Source organism: Myotis davidii, unplaced genomic scaffold (assembly GCF_000327345.1).
Source record: "Myotis davidii unplaced genomic scaffold, ASM32734v1 scaffold304, whole genome shotgun sequence".
Taxonomy (NCBI): Eukaryota; Metazoa; Chordata; class Mammalia; order Chiroptera; family Vespertilionidae; genus Myotis; species Myotis davidii.
In genome coordinates, this window is record NW_006297661.1 from 293,898 (window position 1) to 319,130 (window position 25,233).

The 25,233-nt window shown below is 33.3% G+C and overlaps 1 protein-coding gene across 5 annotated transcripts in view; it reads left to right on the forward strand.

The window, feature by feature from the left end:
* The window catches only part of MIPOL1 (mirror-image polydactyly 1), a 340,601-nt gene that overhangs the window by 71,630 nt on the left and 243,738 nt on the right, over positions 1-25,233 (forward strand). For 4 of the 5 annotated variants that reach the window (XM_015570205.1, XM_006773314.2, XM_015570206.1 and 1 more), the window contains 4 exons: positions 4,343-4,556; positions 6,540-6,675; positions 8,345-8,450; positions 21,269-21,398. In XM_015570205.1, the coding sequence (XP_015425691.1) occupies positions 4,343-4,556; positions 6,540-6,675; positions 8,345-8,450; positions 21,269-21,398 (586 nt within the window). Of the gene's footprint in view, positions 1-2,238; positions 2,367-4,342; positions 4,557-6,539; positions 6,676-8,344; positions 8,451-21,268; positions 21,399-25,233 lie in introns of all 5 variants that reach the window. The other variant, XM_015570208.1, reaches the window with a different exon arrangement.

A 25,233-nucleotide genomic window follows, 5' to 3' on the forward strand; every position in this document is an offset into this window, starting at 1 on the left:
TGAAGACTGAATTAGAGTCTCTATGCTATTTTTTTCTCTTGGTTGGAGACGGCATTAACTCAGAAATTGAATTTCACTTGGGCTTGGAGTAAGGCGATGAAAATTTGGCAAGATGCAACAGCATAGTGTCTTAAAATCAGACTTGAGCCCTAAACTGGTTTGGCTCAGTGGATAGAGCATTGGTCTGCAGACTGAAAGGTCCCAGGTTCGATTCCGGTTAAGGCAGCAGTTCTCAACATGTGGGTCGCGACCCCTTTGGGGGTCGAATGACCCTTTCACAGGGGTCGTCTAAGACCATTGGAAAACACATATATAATTGCATATTGTTTTTGTGATTAATCACTATGCTTTAATTATGTTCAATTTGTAACAATGAAATCAGGGGTCACCACAACATGAGGAACTGTATTAAAGGGTCGCGGCATTAGGAAGGTTGAGAACCACTGGGTTAAGGGCATGTAACTTAGTTGCAGGCACATCCCCAGTAAGGGCTGTATAGGAGGCAGCTGATCGATGTTTCTCTCTCATTGATGTTTCTAACTCTCTATCCCTCTCCCTTCCTCTCTGTAAAAAATCAATAAAATACATTATAAAAAAAATCTCACTTGAAAAGTCAAAGTGCAACTTACTCTCAAATATTTCAGAAAAATTATATATGTGTAGGTAGGCAGATAGATACAGAGAATGGATAATAAAACAAGTATAGGCAAATGTTAACATTTGGGGAATATGGATGAAGTATATATAGAAATTCTTTGTACTGTTTTTGCAACTTTTTATAAGGCTGAAATTATTTCAAAAGGAAAAAGGAAATGACTGTTATCCACAATCATTTCTTATTACCTTTCTCATGTCTGTCCTAGTGTGTTTACGCAGTACGTGAAGTATTTTGCATTTGACTCTGATTTCTCTTCTCAGTTTCTTGTCATTTTCCTGGATGACTTTAGTGTCTTCAGAGTTAAGCTTTTTATTACCCTGAGTCCTTGATTTCCTCCTCTCCAGGTACCTTCACTATAGTCTATTTCATCAACCCATCCCCAGTTAAATCACATCTTGGACTTTGTTTTTACATGTTGCTCATTTTAGAAATTTTCACTTTCTGACTACACCATCTTGTCATGTCCATGTAAGAAATGACTGTGCTTTTCCTAAAGTTATTCCTTTTGTTCTGCGCCTCTTCTTCCTGTTCTCTTCTTATTCTTATAGACTGTTACTTTGTCTTTATTTCTCCAAGCTCCAATCCTTTGGCAGTTCATTAGTTTGCATATTCCTACTTGGTTGTTTTTTGTTTGCTTGTTTGTTTTGTAACAAATGCCTTTGTGAAGTTTTCCCAGAGTTTACAGTTGAGCATCAGTATATGTAGCCATTGTATTTGGTCTCTAAATCCCTAGCGGAATCCTTCCTTATCACATTATATTCAAATTATTAGATCAGTTTGCTTTCTTCAATGTATTATAGAGTCCTTGATGGGGGAGGGTTGTGTGTGTGTCTGTTTCTTACCTGTGTTTTTTAAAAATATATTTTTATTGATTTCAGAGAGGGAGGGAGAGGAAGAGAGAGATAGAAGATCAGTGAAGAGAAGGAATCCTTGATTGGCTGCCTCCTGCACATTGGACCAAGCCTGCAACCCAGGCATGTTCCCTTAACCAGAATCGAACCTGGAACTCTTCGGTCTGCAAGCTGATGCTCTATCGATTGAGCCAAATTGGCTAGGGATTTTTTTCTTTCTAGTACTTATCACAGGACATATCAACTATAGGTTTTCCATGAATTATTAAATTAATAAATTAATTAGAGAAGTCAAACTTCCTATACAGATGATTGAATTCTGATATAGAATAATGCAATATGGCAGAGTAAGAAAGCATCAAGAGCATTCAAAGAATTTAAGCAATATTTGCTAAAATAGAAAAAAGAAAAAAAAAGAATAAAAGGCAGACAGGAAGGGAAATTTTATAAATCAGCCTTGTTTTCTCTAAAGTAAAATCAAAGTCTCCATAGAAGAGTATGGATAGTCTGATTTGCAGAGCAGGCTCCAAATGTCTGATGAACAGTTATAGTTAGGAATCTAAAATGCTGAGTGAGAGTAGAAACATCCAGAATTAATCAGAGCCAAATCACACAGTACAGGGGGTCTTAAAAAATATTAAACACTTAGAATTGAAATCCAGAAGTGGGTTAGGACTTGTTGAGTTCATTTTAATAATAGTAAAAAGGGTTCTAATTACTCTTATGCAGGAGGAACCAGCAAGGAGTCCTCTTATTGGGAAGCTCCTACCTCTCCTCCGAATTTGGAGGTGATAGTGGTCACAGGTGTAAAGGCAGTGAGTTACCAAGAAATCAACAAATCACAAATTTGACATTAGGTAAGCTGAAGTAAAGTTATAATTGTAGTAAGCAAATAGCAAGTATAGATATCAGGGATGGGGTAAACTAAACAGTAGAAGGTTAGGAATAAAAAACTGAAAGGAGAAAGATGCTAAACTAGACACAAAAATACAGAGGCAAAAATATGGGACAGTTGGTAATCCAAAGTTTGGTATCAAAAACAGGTCAGAGAATTAAGACTTAAGATTCTGAAGCAGTTGGTATGGTGTTGGCATAAGCAACTGGGGGCGATTTATAGCTGGCACATCCTTTTACTTTTTGTTGAATCTTTGTACCTCATACACTGTAGCATAGTATAAGCCCTAATAGATATTTTTTAATATGTCCCTGGGGACACTTTTTGTTATTTGATATTGCTTTCACTATCTACTTATAATTTTCTTTCCTTTGAATTACTTAAAAGTTCTCTGTGAGTGTTGAAAAGCATGGTTTGTTAATAATATAGTGGTATTCCTGAAAGCCTTTTTATAAAATTCATTTATAAAATTATAAGATTTTGGGGGTTGCATGTGACCGATACCAGGCTTTTCTAGAAAAACAGCATGATGAACACCTAAGCCAACCAAGTATGCATTTTGAAATGTCAAGAAGCAATAAATTATCTCCAAAAACCTACAATTGTTATATTTTAAACCAAAAGAGAATATAATGTTGAAATTTTATAGATACCTTACAGTAGGTAATTATGATAGCATATTTTCCCAATTCATTCCCTCAAATAAAGTGAAGTCAAGAGTAATTTACTAGTGGTTTCTAATCTAGCTTCAGCCATCAAAAGACAATGTCCACGACGTGGATTTTCTAACTGGCTCTAATTTCAGCACATATATAAGCAAAAAATTTCCTCTTAAAGAAAGAATACTTTGTGGGAAGTACCTTATCTATAAATGCCCCATTTTGCTTTTATTTTAAAACTACTCTCTCTGCCTCAAAAGAATTTTAAATTTGGCTGGTTGCAGATGGCATCACCAAGAAGCAGATGATACTTACCTGCTTTTTACAGTTTTGCTTTTTAATATGTTTGGTGGATATAATAAAGTTCTACTTACAATCAGTGTTTGTGCCTATTAATCTAATTTACTGGTGAAAGTTTGTTTTATGCACTTGTGTTTATGTCATTTTCTTCCCCCAAAATAATACATTTCTTTTGAAATAGCTATCATTTACTAGTTACAGCTTAAAATAATTTTTATGAGATAGCAAGGCCTTATGAAACAGATCCCCTAATGTATAGTACATATCTGATAAAATGGGAGTTAAAATAATTCTAATATTCATTTTATAATATTATGATGATGGTTACAAAAATAATAGCTAACACTTACAGATGTGCCAGATAGTAGGCCAAGTGTTTTGCATGTATTAACTCAGTTAATACTCACAACAACTGAGGTAACTTATTACATTCCAATTTTAAAAACAAGACTGAGGTGTGAGTGTGTTTTCTTGCCCAAAATTATGTACTTGGAAAGCTGGAATTCTGATCCAGACAGTCTGATATTAAGAGTTCCATGCACAATATCAGTTTACTATAATCACTAACTTATTGCAACCTAGTTTTCAAAGTTTAGGAAGAAAAAGTAATCTGAAAATAATTCCTCTAAATCCATGATTTTCAAGTTTGATTGCGTGCTGGAGTCATCCGATCGCTCCCGGATATTTTTGTTTCATTAATATAAGATGGGTCTGGGCTATTGGATTTCTAGAAACACCTCAGGTTATTCCAACCCGAATCCATGTTTAAACCACTGTCCTAAATGCTCTCTCACTGTGGGAATGGAAATATTCATGGCAGAATCACGCTGTTCATGCTTACGTGATCACAATAGGAGCAAGACTAATAAGTACATGTTTAAAGCTCCGAGAGCATTTATTTCCACAAAAATATTCATTTGAATGATTTAATATGTAGCTATGGTGTTTCTTACATTATGTGTGTTTTTATTTTAAACAGCCCAAAGTTGTATTGAACATGAGACTACAGGAAGAAATAAAAGCACACAGCCAGACAAACAGCTGACTGAGAATTCTAAAGGAAGCAAGCATCAGAAATGCAATAAATCAGTTAATGAAGCCACATGTGAGGACACGCAACTGCCAGAGCAGAAGTCAAGGAATTTTCCTCATCCAGGTGGTGAGGCATCTCACTGCACTTCTGAAAAATCCAAGTGAGTGCCAGCAACCTTAGATCCAGAGTGTAAGAACTGCAAGAACTCTTTTTGTCTTCCTCCCTCACTTCATTCTTCCTTCCTTCTTTATGGTGTGAGCTAAGTTTGATATATCATTAGCATATTAAAATTTGCGGAATCTACCAGAGTTTTCTACTGTTTTCCATTACATCAGTATGATGTATCTAGATCAGCGATTTTCAACCTTTTTCTTCTCATGGCACACACAAACGAATTACTGAAATTCTGTGACTCACAAAAAAAATGTATTTTTGCCAACATGACAAAAAAGGTATAATTGTGATTCATTCATATTGGACAACTATTGTTGTATTGGTTGTCATTTTTTTTTAATTTGACATATTTTAAAAATTCTGTGGTACATGGATTGAAAATCGCTGGTCTAGATTGCCAAGTGCAAAAGCACAAGATGAGTTTGAATAAAGGCCATGAGGTCTTATTCTTTTCAGCTAAATATTATTTTCTGTGATCTTTTATTATGGGTCTGGAAATAACTGTTGAGTTGATATTAATGGTATTTTTTTAATCAGAGCCCAAACCTAGTAGCTCCAGAACAAAATAAGCCCAGAGATATGGTTTTGGTTAGCATTATTTTTCATTTAAGTGAATTTTAATGCTTTTAGAAAGGCCTTGTATACTTTCATTTATCTTTATTATTTTATATTCTGCAGCTTTTACTTATTTACCTTCCCTATCTATCCCATGAAAGGATCTGAATTTGTGACATCTGTCACTTTTATGGGATTAAGGTACTTTCATAATTAGTCATGTATTATGAAAATACTACTATATTAGAAAATCTTAGTGACTGATGTAATTATATTTACAGTTCAGACAAAATTTTATTTTATAGAATATAATAATAGAAGCATAATATGCTAATTAGACTGGATAGCGGAACGACCTTCTGGATGTCCTTCCAGATGACCTTCTGGATGAAGCTGGGGCTTCGAGGGCTGAGGCAAGCTGCCACAGCTGCAAGGGCCGAGCCCTTGCACGAATTTTGTGCATTGGGCCTCTAGTGTCTTCATAATTTTACACAGGAAGCAGCTATTTCTGTTTGCTTTAAAAGTATTCAGTAGATAAATTAATATGTTCCTGCCACTTAGCAATGAGCTATATTCGTACTGAAGTACAGATTAGAGCATATTTTTGGGGGAGAAAGGGTAGGGATGAGTGAAGAGGTGACAAACATTTTATAACCACATGAGAAAAATAAATAGTAGAGGTTGGGCCAAAGCTGGAATGTGAGATATCTGGGACAGTTGCAACAGAAGATGCACGTGGGAAGTAGAGCTGCACTGGCAGTCCCAGGCCTCACTGCTTACTCTCTCCCGAGAGGCTCTAAGATGTACCTGTGCTCACAAATATAGTGCCATCGAAACTGCCCATTGCTTTTCCCCTTCCTTGCTTTATACTACTCACTAATAAATTGACATCTTCTCAAATAGCCTGCAAAATGTCAAAAAAAGATGTTTTGCGTACTGTTAAATATTACAGGAAAAACTTTTCGTGTTTAATATGTTTTAAATTTAATAATGAAAGTATTACACTGTCACCCAAATTGAAAGAAAATTATGATTACTGTTCTCACTTTCAGGAACGTGAAAAAAGTATCTAGTCCTGACTAAAAGTACAAATTAAATTAATACGCACAGCCCCTAAAACCTGAATTCTTTAAGTACACAAAACCATGAGTCTCCATAGATGTTACTAAATGCTTTCCACAGAGTTACCTCTCTCTGTTGATAGAGTAACACCTCTATGAAATTGATATATTTATTCTTTTCATCCATAGGATTTTCTTAGTGCATAACAAGAGAAATTTAAAATTAAGTAACTTTATCTATTTCTTGTTAAAATTAAGTTTGTCTCTCCCCATTTGAAGGGTAAAATTTATAGGTCCTGTATACTAGAAATTATATGTTTATGTTGTTTAATAAATAGTTTTCTTTATTACAGCAGTATGGAACATACAAATGATGATTTGCACTATGAATGTATGATTCCTTGTCAAGTTACTTCAGAGTTAAATAAAGACAAGACTATTGCATTTCTTCAAACAGAATTGGACATTCTCAGAGCAAGCCATAAAAAGGTACCATATAGAAAAACCTGATAACTGTACTGTGTTTTAACTGTCGATTTTCTAAACTTATTTTGCTATCCATCACAGTTCAGTTTTGCTGTGTATTTTTATCCTTTAAAAGCTTTAAAACATATTAAAGCTTTAGGTTGTTGCCATATCATGCCATCAGGGTATGATTGAGTAGAGAGATTGTATATAAACAGCAATTTCTTTGGTTGCCTGCCTTTGCTGGCCTGTGATATCACTTCCTTTTTCATAAATCTATGGTACTTTAAGTAGATACGTGAAAAAAAAGGTCAACTCAGGTTTAACTGCTGTAAAACTTTATTTCAGTATTTTAGAGAATGAGAAATTTAATGCGCTACTTTTCTTTTTTTTATTAATATCTTTGCCCTATATTTCACCTCAATAATATATGTAATTAAACTTTAAATTACCAGGGTTTGGCAATATCTTAATTTACCTTATCTTACACTGCTGTATTTTGTCCAATCCAGTTTATGTCACATTTTACCTTTTCTGACTCTGTTTCTAGTTACATTCCTTTGAACATTAAATAATGTTATTAAATAACTAGAGTCCTGGTGCATGAAATTTGTGCACTCGGCGGGGCGGGTGGAGGGATGTCCGTCAGCCTGGTCTACACCCTCTCACAGTCCAGTAACCATCAATCAGACATCCTTAGTGCTGCCACAGAGGCGGGAGAGGCTCCCACCACCACCGCTGCGCTCGCCAGCTGTGATCCCGGCTTCTGGCTGAACAGTGTTCCCCCTTTGGGAGCGAATTGACCATCCAGGGGCAGCTCCTGTGTTAAGCATCTGCCCCCTGGTGGTCAATGCATGTCATAGCGACTGGTTGTTCCACTGTTTGGTTGATTTGCATATTAGCCTTTTATTATATAGGATGTTCACTTTTGTATGCCTTCTGTTTTCTTTAACCTCTTCATTCTTGTCTGATTTTAATATTTCAATATTCTTGTTGTTGACCTAATCAAACTGAAGCATGATTTTAGGAATGTTGCTCATATGTAATGGAAAACAGAACAAATGACAAAATCTGAGGGAGGAATTAAAAAAAAAAAACATTTGGAGGGATACCGTATGAGAACTGTAGATATTTTCTGTACTTTCATTTAGCAGTTATTTATTATATGCCAATATGAATCAGGTGCCAGTGCCAATTTAAACAGATTATGATGGGCTAGCAATCTCCAAGGGAGATCAGATACTAAGATTATTATCTAATTAATTTTGTTTCAAAATATTAAAAATATTTAGAGAAGCTGAAAAGCTGTGCTGTCCATTATTTACCTAGGATAGTCCCTCCCAAGTCTTTGCCTTTAAGACAATAGAATTGATCAGATTGCTTTTTGCCGTATATATTTTTAATAATTATATTGTTCCCTCTTTAATTTTATTTGCCTACACATAAACACACACACAAATAAAATGTATATCATAATGTTTTTATAGTTTTTATGTCATTATGGGTAATTACTTATAAAATATCTTCAAACCTTAAATATTGTGTGTGTTTTTTAATCCCTGAAGTTATGTATTTAGGCAATTAAATGTAATATATTTATATTAGAAAAAAAACAATTTTACTTTGGGCTTAAGTATATTTGTGGAAGAAATTTATCAGATAAGAATCTGTGTTTTTTTTCAATATATTTAAGCTTCAAGAAAAACTGTCTAAAGAAAATAAAGAACAGAGAGAACTAAAGCTTAAGTTGGAACTCTATGAGAAAGCAACTGAAGCCCAAATTGCTGAAAAGACAGCAGGTATGGCAGATGAATTGTAACATATAGCCTTAAGAAATATGCACGAGGTTATTGTATTATGTGGCTTGGTGAATACTACTAGCATACTAGCTATTTGCCGAAGGAGGGAAGCTCTGTCCCTTTTTTTTTTTTTTTTTTTTGGCTGCTTAGAAAATAGGTGGCTTTAACATCCTGGCTCTGGTATTAGTGAGAGCTTTACCTGTATTCATACTGATTTGGGCATTAAATGCATTGTTAACACCATGTCAATCCAATCACAAAAAGGTTGTTTGTTTTGTTGGAAGGGCCTGAACAAACAAGGGGAAATAATGATTACCAGTGCCTCTACCTTTCAACCAGCAGTTCAGATACCACTTATTGTTTTAGCTCTTTGACAGGAAATACTTCTCCTTTGTATGAAGATAGTCATATACTCATTGCCAGTGGAAACCTACATTTCATTTAAAAATCTATTTTGTGCAATTAATAAATTTTTATCTGATAATGCGGATGATGGTAGAGGTAATGTTTTCTCTGAGATTAAAGTGACAGGTTGCCAAAGTTTAAGATTATAAATGACTCCCTTAAATATATTTTGTAGTCCATCTTTATTTACAGGTCTTTGTGAGGAGAACATTTTTAAATATGCCTGTAGTATATTACAGATATGATCAGATGATTGTCAAGAGTTATGATCTCTCATCTATATACACATATATGCCACTGTGACTCTACCTCAGACTGTTCTAGTGTATTAAGGAAAGAGAAATTTCATAGAATAATAGCAGTTAACATGCAGAGGCATTTTAGAGATTATTTTAACATTTTTATATCAATTTCGAATGATTTTAAGGAATAATTATATTTTGTGACTTGTTTGAAGTTACTATATTTTATAAGCCACTTACCTGTAACTTTAGTTACATATATGAAAAAACTATTATCGGAGACATTAGCAGATACAGTCTGTCTTCAAAATATTACCGTACAAAGTAGGATTAAATAGCACTATGAAAATATAGGCAAAATGACTATAAATAAATACTCCAGCTAAATACCAGATGATTGTTTTTCTCTTAAACTACCATGATTTTTTAGGGTGGGAAAATGGGGGAGTAATATATTTTAAGGAAACTTAAAAGTATATTAAAAACAAATGACTCATATAAATCCAGAACAATTTGAAAGTTTCTTGGCTGTTTACTAGGAAGATATTACATGAAGGACATTTGTTTTAAAGTGCTTGCAACATAATTTAACTTTGTATGTGTCTTAGAGAAGACATTTAATAAGATTTAGGCAGTTGTGACCAAAAATTATGAATTAATATGTCTGCATCGCTTTTGGAGGGGGAGAGTCAGAAAGCAAAATTACTTACTCTTTAAACTTTTGCATAATGTAGCTAATTATATACTTCGAATATTTGTTGGTATATATTTGAGGGTTCCCTTTGGCTACACTAAGAATCATATATGCATTAAATGGAAAGAATTTGACTGCCTTATGATTCTTATTAATCAAATATTTATCATTAATGATATTTTTAAGTAAATGTTAAACATGTTTAGTGTGTTTTTATAGCCTCCTAAATTGATGAAAATAATAATGCAATGTAGTTTCTCTGGACAAAGCAATCTAGTTTTAAAAAAAGATGACCAATCACTTAGTTTTTAAAGTATAAATTTTTAGAATGTATCTTTACTTTTTAATGTTTCAGTTCTATTTTATTGAAAAAAGAGTAAAGATACTTTAATTGTGACATTAGAGAGAATTATTATTATAATATATGGAAATAAAGAATCTGAATTGCTTAAGAAATTCTTTGGTTTGAAGCTACTAGAAATTTATTAACTGACCCTTGGTAGACTCATGAACTTTTTCATAATTTCTCATACATACTGTTGTAAATAGCTTATCTTCTACCTATGAGAGGTCAGAAGGCAAAACACCATAACAGAAACAACTGTGTCAGTACCTGAATGGAAAGGGGAGCATTATAAGACTATAGTTACATGTTTTATTTAGTGTCATATGAAAGAATAAATAATCAGTGGATGTTTGTTTCTATCACTGCTCCTTTTTATATTTGAAATAAAAAGTGTGTTTGGTAAAGTATATTACAAATATGCACATACATTTAAGTATTATACTTAAGCAAAATGTAAATATTTTAAAAGTCAAGATATTTCACATTAAAAAAATAAATGCAGAAACATCCTGAACTGCACATTGGAAATTACAACTGGGATACAAGTATAAATATATGTCAATAGGTATTTCAAATAAAATGTTAATAAAATGCAGGTACTCAAGGAAATAGGAGTTGTTTCATTTCAGTATATAAAGTATAAAGATTTATATATAAAGATATTCACATATGAGTGTTATGACAGCAAGAGAACTAAAATCAATCGAATAATAAGGGAATGGTTAAATAAATGAAAGGGCATTTATGTGAGACATGCAGTAATTAAAATAATTTCTGGGGAATGTTTGATGAGATGAGAAAATGTTTATGACAGTATTAAGAAAAAGAAGTAGGGGAAGACTTTATTTATCATATAATCAAAAAATATATATATGAATAGGGTGTCCCAAAAAATTGCTAGCTCAATTTTGAAAATGGAATGTATTTTAATAAACACTGCCTTTATAATTATTCAAAGTGTGTGTGTACATTTTTGGGGACACCCTGTTGTATACATGTGTATATTTTATAAAACAAGAGGCAGCCCTGGCCAGTGTGGCTTGGTTGATTGGGCATCATTCCACACATGGAAAGGTTGCCAGTTCAGTTCCCAGCTTCAGGGCATATGCCTTGGTTGCAGGCTTGATCCCCGGTAGGGGGCATGCAATAGGCAGCAGATCTAGTATCACTCTTACTTTATGTTTCTCTCTGTCTCTCTCTGTCTGTCTGTCTCTCTCTCATAAAAAAATAATTTAAAAAATAAAATCAATAAAAAGGCAAATTTTGGTAGTATTAATGGATGTATTAATGTTTCAATCAACAGTAGGTTTTCTCCAGTGAACATGGATTAGATTTTGTATTAGAAAAAGAAAATGTTACTTTTAAAAGATGTGATTTTTAAAAAAAGTTACTTGCTTTCTAATCTTAAAATATTTCCTGTGGATAAGTTTAATACATAAAGAGCACTTAAAGCAAACTTTCATGAAATTCATATGATGCCTGTGATCAAATTTTGCCATCCTACCTATGCCATTTTTCTTCCGTTGCCCCTTATTTATTTTTTGTCTTTATGTGTAACTTATGTACATATTAATCATCTTGTCTTCCCAGCTGATTGTATAATTTCTAAGAATACGAATCTGATATAGTCAGAACCACATAAAACAAAACGTGCCCAGTTCTGTGTGAGGCAGAATGAAATAATGGAAAGACCAAAAGCCTTGGAATCAGATTGACCCAAGTTTTGATCGTAGCTTTGACTTAATAAGGTTTGACTTTGAACAAATTATTATATTCTGTCCAGAATTTACTCTGTCCCATGTAAAATGTGAATACTAATTAATTTCCCAGATTATTTTAAGGATTAGAGAGAATATATAAAAATACCTAGTATATACTCAGTAAGTTATAGCTAATATTAATATTTGATTATTTTTATCTTTATGAAATTCTTAAACTTTTGATAATGTAAAAAGTTTTGAAAATATTTTTTCTATTTAGCTTTTAATTAAAATTAATGGTTCACTGTTTATTAATGGAAAAGTGAGAGGAAAAATTGGAAACAAAGGATTAGATGATGAGAATAATTACTGTTGAGATGTATGTATTTATTAGCACTAGTGCATATTACTTACATGTGAATCTGAAATAAAATAAACGGGATACAGAGAATTTGGGATTTAGTCCAAGGTGTACCTACGATAAACGTTCATGTACACTGTTGGAATAGCAGGAAGCTTATTTCCTTTGTTTCCCTGATGGTTTTTACATGATGTGAATTCTCTCATTGGAATGTGATCTCCTGAGAATTTGAAAATCTCATATGGTTGCCCTAGTCTGTTTGGCTCAGTGGATAGAGCGTCAGTCTGCAGACTGAAGGGTCCCCGGTTCGATTCTGGCCAAGGGCACATGCCCAGGTTGTGGTCTTGATACCCAGTAGGGGGCATGCAGGAGGCAACCTATTGATGATTCTCTCTAATCATTGATGTTTCTATCTCTCTCTCCCTCTCCCCTCCTCTCTGAAATCAGTAAATATGTTTTAAAAAAATCTCCAATGGTTGACCTTTTTACCTTCCCCTTCTTTATTGACGTCAGCATCATCACTGACTGTTTTTATTGGGCGTTGTATAGGGGCTGTGATAACTTCTTAAAAATTCAAACAAGAAATATTTATTGAGGGGTCGTTATGTACTAGGCAATGTGGTAGACAGTGAATGTACATCAGCAAATGGACAGACGTGTGATTTCAAACATTCTTTTGTGTGCAGTCACTTCTTACTCATAATACAGCATTGCAGTAGGTGCAGTTTGATGCTCACACTTCGAATTCAGACCTTTGTTTTACTATTTTTTTTTTTAAACTCTTCTCTCGTGCAAGTTACAGCCTCCCCAAACTTTGGCTAAACCCTATTTATAGGTAGCTGTGACGTTTAAGTGAAATAATGTTTATGAATGCTTAACCCATTGAAGGCACTCAATAAATGGAAATTATGATGATAAGATGATGATGTCACTATCTTGTTTTCTCAAGACTTCTTCATCTAAGAGGTGCATATTCAAAGTGTAGCTACTATAAGTAACTGTCCCACAGCTATTTATGTACGTTTTATTTCAGAAAAAATTGATAATGTCTTTTTAAAAATAATTTTAAAATATTTTTATTTTATTTATTTTCTGCAGTTTTTAGTTTTCCTTGATTTTCAGATTTAATTTTATTTGGAAAGTTTGAAAAATATGAAAATCATGTTTTTAATCTCTACATAAAAAGAAAATAAGAGAAAAATATATAATAAGTCAGTCTTTTTTACTTAACAAAAGCTAGCTCCCTATATGTTAGCATTGGGAAAAAAATGTATCTCACTGTAGCTGTTTAGGACTTTATACTGTATTTTAACCCATTAAACTATATATGTGGATAATATTATTTGAAATTCGTTAGTACATATGACCTTCAAATACTAGAGGATATTTTTGAGAAACATCGCAGAAACATGAACTCTTTGTCTTTTAGGTAAGCATGTCTTCTAATTTAAATAAAATGATTAAGCCACAAACACTTCAAAATTTGCTTTACGTAAATTGAATTTGATAGTAAGAGAGTATTGTGTGGCTTGATTTGCATCCACTCATTTACTTTTAGGACACTGATGTGGCCATACTTTTAAAAATTGTTTAATTAAACCTTTCATTTTTTCTAAACAGTCTCAGTGGGCATTGTCTAGTGTTTAATGTCTCTTAATTTTTATTCCTCTATTACATTAACAGTATACAGATGCTGTTTAAATTTTACACAAAAGAGTAGTTTTGATAAATTATTTTTGTGATATTTAAAACATTTGTTTCTTTAAAAGCCTTATTTTACTTTTTAAATGCTCACATTAGAGTCTCTGCTTTATATGTTAGTTATTTTTCTTTCTTGCATGTCATCCATTAAAGATTAGCTGTGGAAGGTTGGAGCATGGAGAGATTATGAATGACAGAACAACTCCTGTAGAATAATAATCAGTTTTTAGTATTTAATGCTGTTTGACTTTTGCAGACACATTTCTTATTAACCTTTGGTACAAAGATAAATCCAGGTTCCTGATATCTCATGGAGAAGATGAATTTGAGATCCCCTTCCAATTAAACTGAAATAAGGCCAATATTGGGTTTTAGCCAAAAGAACTCCTTAGTTCCTAAGTCTTATGCTTATAATTCTATCTATCTATCTTATCAATCTATCTATCTATATCTATCTATCTATCTATCATCGATATCTTAGTTACATTTTACATATAATTCAGTGGTTACATAATTTGCTTAACTTACATTATGGTTTATGCAAGCATTTAATCTGCTTTTTTTTAAAAAAAATAGATTTTCTCCATGCTCAAATTTAGAGTTATATTTTATAAATAGAAAAATACTGTCAAGCTCTTCTTATTGCACAAAATGTAATAGCTTAAGTTTTTCTATCTAGGTTAACATGTAAATGTTAAAAGTATGGATAGGTAATCTACCATTATATAAAATATATTCAGACACCCCAACTAATAACATGGAAAAATAAATACTGTTGTGTAATAGAAAATATTTACATTATTCTCTTGTAAAAAATTTGTTTACCTATACCATATCTCCCATGATGTTGATGATCTAATGATTAAGAAGAACAAGAATTAATTAGTTCTGCATATCAGGAGAATAGAAAATAACATAATATATACTTCTAAGAAATAACACACATTGGAATGTCATTTTTCTGTGTATATAATGGGCATAAGTAAAATGTGAAAACCATTAATCTTACACTTAAATGACTTAAAAATATTAAATTATAATTAAGTAATAAATGTAAATTACATATACATTTATATATCTGCGTGTTTTATTTTGGAAGGAAAAAGGATTTCAAGAATATGACCAGTCATTTCAGATAAAAACAAAAAGGCCCATTCTCTTTGAAATACATTTAGTTAGAAATATTGATAGATAGAGGTTGATTATATTATCTTTGGCTACAGAATCCCAGGGTATGAATCAGGATTAATTACAATGAGTGCCAGGACAAATAATACTTGAAAGTAGATTATGGCCAATGTTGTCACCTCTCTCCCTAAAAGAGTTTGTGTTTTCTGGAGGAAACAAAATAAGCGTTGAGGAAGCAGAAACCAGTATGCATAACAATAACCATCAACTGGCAATATTTTATTATGTATGGCATACTGTGGAATTTGGAATGAAAGCATTTTAGAGCATATCAAATTATTAGGGTATTTAGAACAGAAAAGTAATAGAAAACTTTCAGATAATATTTTCTTAAGCTTTTTTCTATATGGTTAATTCTAAAAAGTTTAGGTAGCAATAATATTTCACAGAATTTTCAAATTGGTATCTATTTAAAGTAGATATTATGTACAGAAAGTAATTTAAATATTTCTTAAAATTGTATTTTAAAAGTGTATAAAATAATACTATAATAATTCAGGGATAAGGTTCTTTCACATTAAAATTGTAGTTTTATCTTCATTGTTGAAAGTATTACAGGTTGTAGTTCTGAGATGTATTAAATGTTCAAATGTAAACCATATTTTAGAAAATGTTCTTATATAGTGTTTAGTTATATGTACTAAATAGTTGTATGTAGTAATTGGGGATTTTGAAAAAACAAAACAAAACACACACACGTCCTTGTCTTAGAGTTTTTCTATTAAAACATGTTTTGTGTAATTTTCTAATTAATCTTTATCAATTCCTATACCATTGGTAAGTATAGCAGGTCCTTGATAACATTTTGCTACACCATTGATGAGTTGTCACAGGAACTTAACTCTTGTTTATATCATTTAACTTATAGTAAAATTTCTGTTCTTAGCCATCATTTTTCTTAAAGTCACAGACCTATCAACAATAAGTAAGGACTTATAAATTTATTGCAACTTCACAAAAGAAAAATTTAAAGCATATGTCAGGAGCTAAAATGCCGAATTTTTTTTCAATTAAATCTTTATTGTTCAGATTATTACAATTGTTCCTCTTTTTCCCCCTCATAGCTCCCCTCCACCCTCTGCCCTTACCACAACCTCTGCCCTCTGTCCTCATCCATAGGTGTACGATTTTTGTCCAGTTTCTTCTCCCACCCCCCACTCCCCTTCCCCTACCCCGAGAGTAGTCAGTCCACTACCTTTCTATGCCCCTGATTCTATTATATTCACCAGTTTATTCTGTTCATCAGATTATTTATTCACTTGATTTTTAGATTCACTTGTTGATGGATATGTATTTGTTGTTCATAATTAGTATCTTTACCTTTTTTCTTCCTCTTCCTCTTCTTAAAGGATACCTTTCAGCATTTCATATAATACTGGTTTGGTGGTGATGAACTCCTTTAGCTTTTCCTTATCTGTGAAGCTCTTTATCTGACCTTCAGTTCTGAATGATAGCTTTGCTGGATAAAGTAATCTTGGTTGTAGGTTCTTGGTATTCATCACTTTGAATATTTCTTGCCACTCCCTTCTGGCCTGCATAGTTTCTGTTGAGAAATCAGCTGACAGTTGTATGGGTACTCCCTTGTAGGTAACTGAGTTTCTTTCTCTTGCTGCTTTTAAGATTCTCTCTTTGTCTTTTGCTCTTGGCATTTTAATTATGATGTGTCTTGGTGTGGTCCTCTTTGGATTCCATTTGTTTGGGGTTCTCTGCACTTCCTGGACTTGTAAATCTATTTCTTTCACCAGGCAGGGGAAGTTTTCTGTCATTATTTCTTCAAGTAGGTTTTCAATATCTTGCTCTCTCTCTTCTGGCACTCCCGTAATTCGGATGTTGGTACACTTGAAGTCGTCCCAGAGGCTCCTTACACTATCTTCATATTTTTGGATTATTTTTTCTTTTTGCTTTTCCAGCTGGGTGTTTTTTGCTTCTTCGTATTTCAAATCTTTGACTTGATTCCTGCATCCTCTAGTCTGCTGTTGGAACTTTGTATAATATTCTTTATTTCAGTCAGTGTATGCTTAATTTCTAGTTGGTCCTTTATCACAACATTGAGGGTCTCACTAGATTCCTTGAGGGTCTCACTAAGTTTATTGGCGGTTTCACTAGCCTTTTTGAGGTTCTTACTAAATTTATCAGAGGTTTCTAGAAAATTCTTGAAAAACCTTATAACCGTGGTTTTGAACTCTATATCCAGTAATTTGCTTTCCTCCATTTCTGTCATTTGTGACCTGTTTCTTTGTCTCTGCATTTTTAATGCTTCCATGTGATAGAGTGGCTTTCTGTGCTAGGAGTCCTATAGGGCCCAGTGGCTCAGCCTCCGCAATTACCTGAGGTGGACACTGTTGGTGCACCCCTTTGTGGGCTTTGTGCACAGTCTTGTTGTAGTTAAGCCTTGATTGTTGTAGGTATCACTGGGAGGAATTGACCTCCAGGCCAATTGGCTGTGAGAATCAGCTGTGTCTGCAGTGGGAGAACTTCTGTGCTGGAGACACCCTTATGGGGCAAGACTTGCTTCAGTGGGGCTTTGGTGCTCACTGCGTCTGCCCCCTGAGTATGTCCCTTATGGATTTGAGGAGTTGTAATCTGATGGTCCCACTCTGACCACTGGGTATACTGGCTCTTGGATCTCTAAGGAGGAGCTAATTTAGCCTCTTCCTGAGGCTACCTAGCAGGAGCTACGGAAAGTTCTGCAGATTCCTCTTCTTTTTTGGGTGTTTGGAGGTGCCCAGATGTGGCCCAGCTGTGAAGCAATGCAAGCTGCTGTGGGGCCTTGGGCCTTCTCTTGGAAGTTCTGGGTCTCTCTGACACAGCTGCAGTTTGTTAGATAATTTTAGATTGCAAAGGGCCAGGTAATTCATATGCAAAAGCCTCTGCACACAGCTTGGGTGGGACGGGGTCTCAGGGAATCAACAGGGCAGAGCAAACAGCTATGGCTGATTCTCAGTCCTGCCCTAAGAGGTCCCGGGTCTCATTGTCCCAGTAATCACTGCAAGCACTTCTGAGGGAAAGCTGCCCTCGAGTTCTGCCCGCTTCCCCGATTGAAAGAGACAGCCATGTCCTCAGTTGCCAGCCCTTTCCACATGTGCCTCCATACCTCTGCACTTTACTTCCACACCTCCTCTGAGTCTCAGTGCGCTTTTCTCTTTCCTTCTAGTTGTAGAATTTCCAGTCGGCCAGCCTTTCTGTGTTTTGGGATGATGTCCGTTTTGTCTTTTAGTTGTGTTTTTGAAGTGGTTGTGCGAGACAGCAATTTCTGGTGTTTACCTATGCCGCCATCTTCTTTTCTCCTAAAATGCCAACTTTTAATGTAGTAGTTATACTTCTAGGAATTTTCCTAAGTAATTAGCTAAGTTCATACATAAGGATTTATATTCAAAGATGTTCATTACAGTGTTGTTTATATAGTGAATAACTTAGAACAGTGTAAAATCTTATATTAGGAGCATCTTAGTTTAATGAAATATGGCATGTCCAAATGATAAAATTTCATGTACAATATAAAATGTTTGTTTTTTTATTTTTTTAATATATATTTTATTGATTTTTTACAGAGAGGAAGGGAGAGGGATAGAGAGCTAGAAACATCGATAAGCTGCCTCCTGCACACCTTCACCTGGGACCCGTAAGTCCACAGGCCGATGCTCTATCCATTGAACCAAACAGGTTCGGGTGAATATAAAATGTTTTATATTTTTGAAGATTACTGAAAAATATAGGAACATACTCTGTTTATTTTAAATATATACAGAATGTTACAAACTATGTAAAATATTTCTGTCTCTGCATTTATACAGTGAGCCTGTATGACTCTTTAATCAGAAGAGGTTATGTATGAAATAATCATATAAAATATTGAACATGCTAATTCAATTTTAGAAAAACAATAGTTTCTTCTTTAAAAGAAGCTCTGAAGTAAAAAGTGGAATCCAGCATTGTAATGCAAAAAAAAGGAAGCATCAAGCTACATGAAGTAGGTTGGTTAATTTTCTACTGATGTGGGGCATTTACCATTTGTCTTTAAATTCACATCCACTTTATACAAAGAGAGAGACAATACAATTTCCAAGAAAATTAAAAAACCAGTGTGATATTTGTGGTTCTGGAATATATATTGGTGGTTTCATAAAACACTATCATATTTGCAAGGAATCCACTTAACCTCATGCAAAGGTAGTAATGGTTAGCTGTTCAGCCATGGGACGTTCTTTCATGTTTAGTAAAGACCTGTCTTTTACAAAGCTATCATCTATGCTTAGAATTTGTTCTTAGAATTTTGGAACACGAATTGTAATTGATGATTATTTTATATGTCTCAAATTCAAATCCTAATTATTTCTTTTCCCCTCTCTTTATGTTCAGCCTTTTCTGTTTACATAACTTCTTTGAGGATGTTAACAAACAGATTCCTTTTCCTGGCCAATGTCTATCCTCCAAATTATGTTATTTAGGGGATCATGATCCAATGTTTAAACTAGAATGTTTTCCAATATACTGTCTCTTACTGTATTTTAAAAGTAGTTTGAGAAGTGTACAATATGGGTTTGTCAATAGACTTGGGTTCTACTAAGAAAATATGTACTTTGTCTTGACTCAATAAACTCATACTTAGTATGGTTTAGCCTCTTCATATTTACTTTTGCCCATATTAGAAAACAATTAGCTTACTAAACAAATTTGAGAATTTGGTGGTGGGTGGTGGTGGGGGGGGTGATCCTCTCGATGAATCTCTTTTGAATTTGACTAAGAATTATACAATATTTGATAACCATGTTTAAAAATGGAGATATCCAAATATTATTGTAAACACGCAGTGATTTGTTTTACCTACAATATAAGTATTTCACTTGGTTGGCTTACATAGTAGCTAATAATATTTGTTAATGTGATTTAACTGCTGTGAACCTTTCCTGAACAAATATTGAAATTTATTCAAGTCAAAGAAAGAGAATCTCTAATGACTTTTGTTAAGGCTTCTATTTAATAGTTAAGGACAAAAGTTTGTATGACATACGAGATGCAATTAACAGTAGATTTTACATTTAATAAAAAGAAAGAAGCATGCGTATTTGCTTTATTCATTCCATCATAATTTGCAGTAGAGCTGTGGGTGTTTAATGAGCAAATTCCAGCTAAAATGCTATATTGATTTTCTAGTGAACTTTGTAATAGTCATCCACCTTGGAAAAGCTCAGTGTTTACAATTAAGTTTTCTTTACTAAAAATGTTTGAGAGTTGCATATTGATCCTTTGAAAGTACTGAATTCTAGAAAGAATCATGTTTTTCATAATCAAATTTTACATAAAAGCTAATAGGTGTTAAAACTATCATTCAGTAATACTTTAATTTTGGAAAAATATCTTAGCATTTATAAAATATCTATGAATGGAATAGCTGAATCTTATGGTCATAGCTGTATGTTTAATTTTTTAAAAAGCAATTGACAAACTGCTTAGTCTATTCCCCATCTGTCAAAATACTCTCTTACATACCCTTACTTTCCTTGAAAAATTTATTACCATCTGTTATTCTATCTATCTATCTACCCTCCTGACTTTGGTGTTTGTTGTTTACATGCTTATTTTAATATTTTTCGTAATTGTGTCTATCCATAAATAATAGGTGGAGTTGTCTTCCTTTGCAACTTGCTGGTTTTGTCAAAATTTCATTTTTGAGATTTGTCCATAGTTAATTCATTTTAAAGGCTGGATAGCATTCCCATTTTGAATGTAAAGTGAGTTATTTATTCTCTCTCCTGTTGCTGGACATTTGAGTTATTTCTGGTTTTGCTGTTATATAATGCTACGGTAAGCATTTTTATACATGTTTCTCTACACTTATGTGCAAGTATTTCTGTAACCAAAGAGGAGATTTGCCAGGTTATAGGCTACAGACATCTTCAACTGTAATAAATATTGTCAAATTCTTCTTGACAATTGCAAAATTATATGTGAGAATTATTTTTATTTCACAAGATCACAATATTTGTTATTATTTGACCTTTTAATTTTTTATTTTATGGGTGTGAAATGGTAACTCAATTTTACAGTAGCTTTTAAAAATAATTTTTGTCAAGTGATTAATTGATACCAATTTAGGTGAATAAAAGAAAATGATTTTTGTTAAAAGTATGCATTTCTCCTTTATTTTCTCTAATTAATTTTGGATGATATTTTTGGGTAGCTCTGGTTGAAGAGGTGTATTTTGCACAAAGGGAACGTGATGAAGCTATTATGTCTCGACTACAAATAGCCAATGAGGAGAGAGATGAAGCAATCGCACGAGCCAACCATATGGAAATGTCTCTAAAACTGTATGTATACATTTAAAACTATATGACATTAGAGGCATTTATAAAGTGTATGCATTATGTGGTGATTACATATTCAGAAATGTTACTGATTCTTTTGTGTTACAGTTGTAAATTCCATATCTCCATAGTCTTTCTCAGACTTCTGGCATGCTGTAGTAGTTTGCATGTCAGGAATAGCAGCTACCACACACACACACACACACACACACACACACACACACAAGAAGAAGAAAAAAAGAAATACACAACACTGAGTACACTTACTTTCTTGACTTCTTCAAAGTTCTGTTGTCAATGTCCTTCTTTTGTAACTTCTCTTTTCTGGCACTTTAAGATGCTTTGGGTCTAGAGATGTGCCACTCCCATCCCGGAATCATCCACTCCTCAAAGGGACCCCGATTCCTTTTATTGGAAAGTGGTATTAGAAACCAAGATCTGGATGCCAGATGTGCTCATTGTTGCTGGGTGTGACTACTTCTAGGCCCAATCAGAAGAAAGAGCTAGGAAATGTAGGGTGGGGCAAAAGTAGGTCTACAGTTGTGAGTATGCGAAACAGAGTTTATTCTTGTGTTAATATTTAATTATTGTATTATTTTTCCACTTAAACAACTATAACCCTACTTTTGCCCCACCATGTATATTTTTATAGTTTTTATTATAATATATTAAAATTAGGATACCTTAAGGCTGAGTGTTTTTTATTTTGTTCTTGTAGCATTCATAATAAGGGAGAAATGGGTAAAGGAGAACAGGAGAACACTCAATCCCAAGTTAATTAATCTATTTAATAAATATTTATCAAATATATACTGTGTGTCACGTTCAGTTCCGTTTGCTGAGTGCATAGCATTATAGTCCCAGTTTAGGAAGAAGACATTAAGTAAATAATTACATAAATACTTAAAATAATATTAACTAATATGAGGAATTATTGCTTCCTAGGATCAGTTTATAGTAATTTCTTAATGAATTATAATGTAGAAGTACATGTGGGGGTATTAGGAAAAACCATAAATAAGAAGGAAGAACAACAACAAAGGCTAATCTGTCAGCACAGTTTTAAATGGCACTGTACAGGTTCCTTTCTACTTAGGTGAAGCATGTAGGCTCTGAGCGTTCAATAGTGCATTTAAATGAAATCCTTCTTAAGATAGAACCTGTTTTTAACTGAGCTTTGCTTGACGGAGGCACATTTGGAGGTATTGAGTATAGGTTGAAATTATAAATTATTTCACATCTCTTTTTTAATTCCTATTTTTTGCTTCTTATAATCTTCAAATTCCTTCTGTCATCTTTTTTCTCTTCTCCTTACCACTTCTGATCGCTGTATCTTTAATGCAAAATGTGTTTTGTTTTATTATTCTGCCACTTCTCTGCCTTTCCGTACCCCTTGAATGTTCAGTGCTTTCTTTTCATTTTTACTTTTATCTAAAAAATAGGGGAAAAAAAACATGTTTGCATATGTATATTGCAACTTTTGAGATTATGGTATCTTGTGTCTCTGTTATTCTTGGTATATTCTTTATTAAGAGAGGTACTGTGTAAAATGAGACTGATAAAAAGAATTTCGAATTTTCTTATTCGGTCTTTTAGCATGTGAGGTTCTTTCCATTGAACAAGGAGAATGATTATAGGTTCGGAAATGAAAGACATAATATTGAGTGATTTAGGGATAAATCAAGAAATGTGACATTTTCTGCATGGGTCTTTTCACTTAGAGTGCAAGGCTGTCAGTCAGAATTTGCATGGTATAGGAAATCAATTGAAACTTGAGCCCATGGACATTTACTTCAGCAAAATTCTTACTAATTATCATGTCTATGTCTAGTTAGAATGTTATAGGCATAATTAAGAGTTTACAGAAGGTTGAGATTCTTGTGTGCAATTGTAAACCTCATAATAATGATTTATAATTTGTAGTTTCTCAGCTATACTTCATATAACACTATTATTTTAAGTCTTAATTAAACCAGTAAAGCTTTATGGTTTGTACATGCTGCTAGTAAGCCTTAAACTTGCAAAGACATTTTATATAGAAACGTAAAGCCATATATAGCTGTTTTATAGTTTTATCCCCCCTAATGGTCTATTTTTTGTCTAATTTTTATGTTTTCTTTTGACTGATAAAGTCAGTTATATACTTACTGTAGGACTGAATTTAACTTTCTGAAACCACTTTTCTTATGATTAATCTTTAACTAGTCATTGAACGATCCAGTTAAAAAAAAAAAGTCAAATATACTGAATTGGCACTTAAAGTGTATTATCATACAAACCTGGCCTCGTTTTTCAATACTCTATATCAGGGGTCAGCAAAGTAAAGACCTGTGGTGCAAGTTCAGCTTCCACCTGTTTTTGTAAATGAAGTTTTATTGGAAGGCAGCCACACTTGTTCATGTGTTTATTAGCTGTTTTTGTGTTACAAAGGCAGGTTAGTAGCGTGACAGAGAACGCATGGCAAAGCCTAAAATGCTATCTCACCCCTTACAGGAAAAGGTTGCTATCCTTGCTCTATATAATATAGTTGAGACTAAATTATAATCTAGTTGACCTTTGCTACGTGTGACAAGTATTTCTGAGACTTTTAAATGACTACAGATAGAAAATGCAAGTATTGGCTTTTTCTCTTTTGAAATTTATGTTTGTATTGCAAGTTACTTTGTTTCTATGTAAACTTTCGTATCCCAAATTATCATTTGTTCATTTTTTTATTTTTTAATATATTTTTATTGATTTTAGAGAGGAAGGGAGAGGGATAGAGAGACAGAAACATCAATGATGAGAGAGAATCATTGATCAGCTGCTCCTGCATGCCCCGCACTGGGGATCAAGCCCACAACCCAGGCATGTGCCCTTGGCCAGAATCGAACCTGGGACCCTTCAGTCTGCAGGCCAATGCTCTATCCACTTAGCCAAACAGGCTAGGGCTCATTTGTTCATTTTTATTAAAGTTTTATTTTTCTCCAAATGACCATTTATTACTGACTTCAATTTTAAAGTACAATTTAGCAAAACAAAATTGCGATGTAAATGCTGAGTGGTTGACTTGGCTCACTCTTGCCCTGCATGTCAGACCCGGCACACTTGCGAAACATGATTCCAGTTTCTTCATCAGCAAAGTGATCAGTCACTAGATATTATGTACTTTTAAGGATAATCACATAAATTAGTTGTAGTCTGAATGGCAAATTCATGTGCCAAGGATTTAGTACAAACTTTTGATAAGGAAATTTAATTTTAAAAATTCTAGTTAGTAGGGAATGTTAATATTAGCCTGCATATAATTATCTTAAACATATCTGTTGAAATATGTTAATTTAGAACATTGAAACCCTCTGGTAAAGTAATCATTCCTCACATAGCAGTGCATGAAAAAAACTAACAAGTATTACATAAGCATTCCATATACTTTTTGTTATGTTTATTATTGATAATATACATATTAGGTAGCCTACCTATGCTGTTATTTTTCTTCCTGATCATATGTAATTCTTTGAAACAGAAAAGGGCGATTTATAACCTGTAGAACTAATTTTTTTTTTTTTTTTACAAAAGTTGCCAGTGATCTGCTAATCTAAATGTTCGATTTTAATGTAGCTTTTTACATTTTAAATTATCAAGTTTAATAAATAAATTTTGGAGTTTAAAAGTTTAAGTTGAGTTTTGTTTGGCATTTGCCATAATAAACTCTTAGTCTGATTTCATTGAAAAATAACAACATTAAGGTAAATATTTCTCACTACATATGGCTTCCCTTTTATTTTTTTAAAATATTTTTATTGATTTCAGAGAGGAATGTGGAGGGAGAGTGAGATAGAAACACCAATGATGAGAG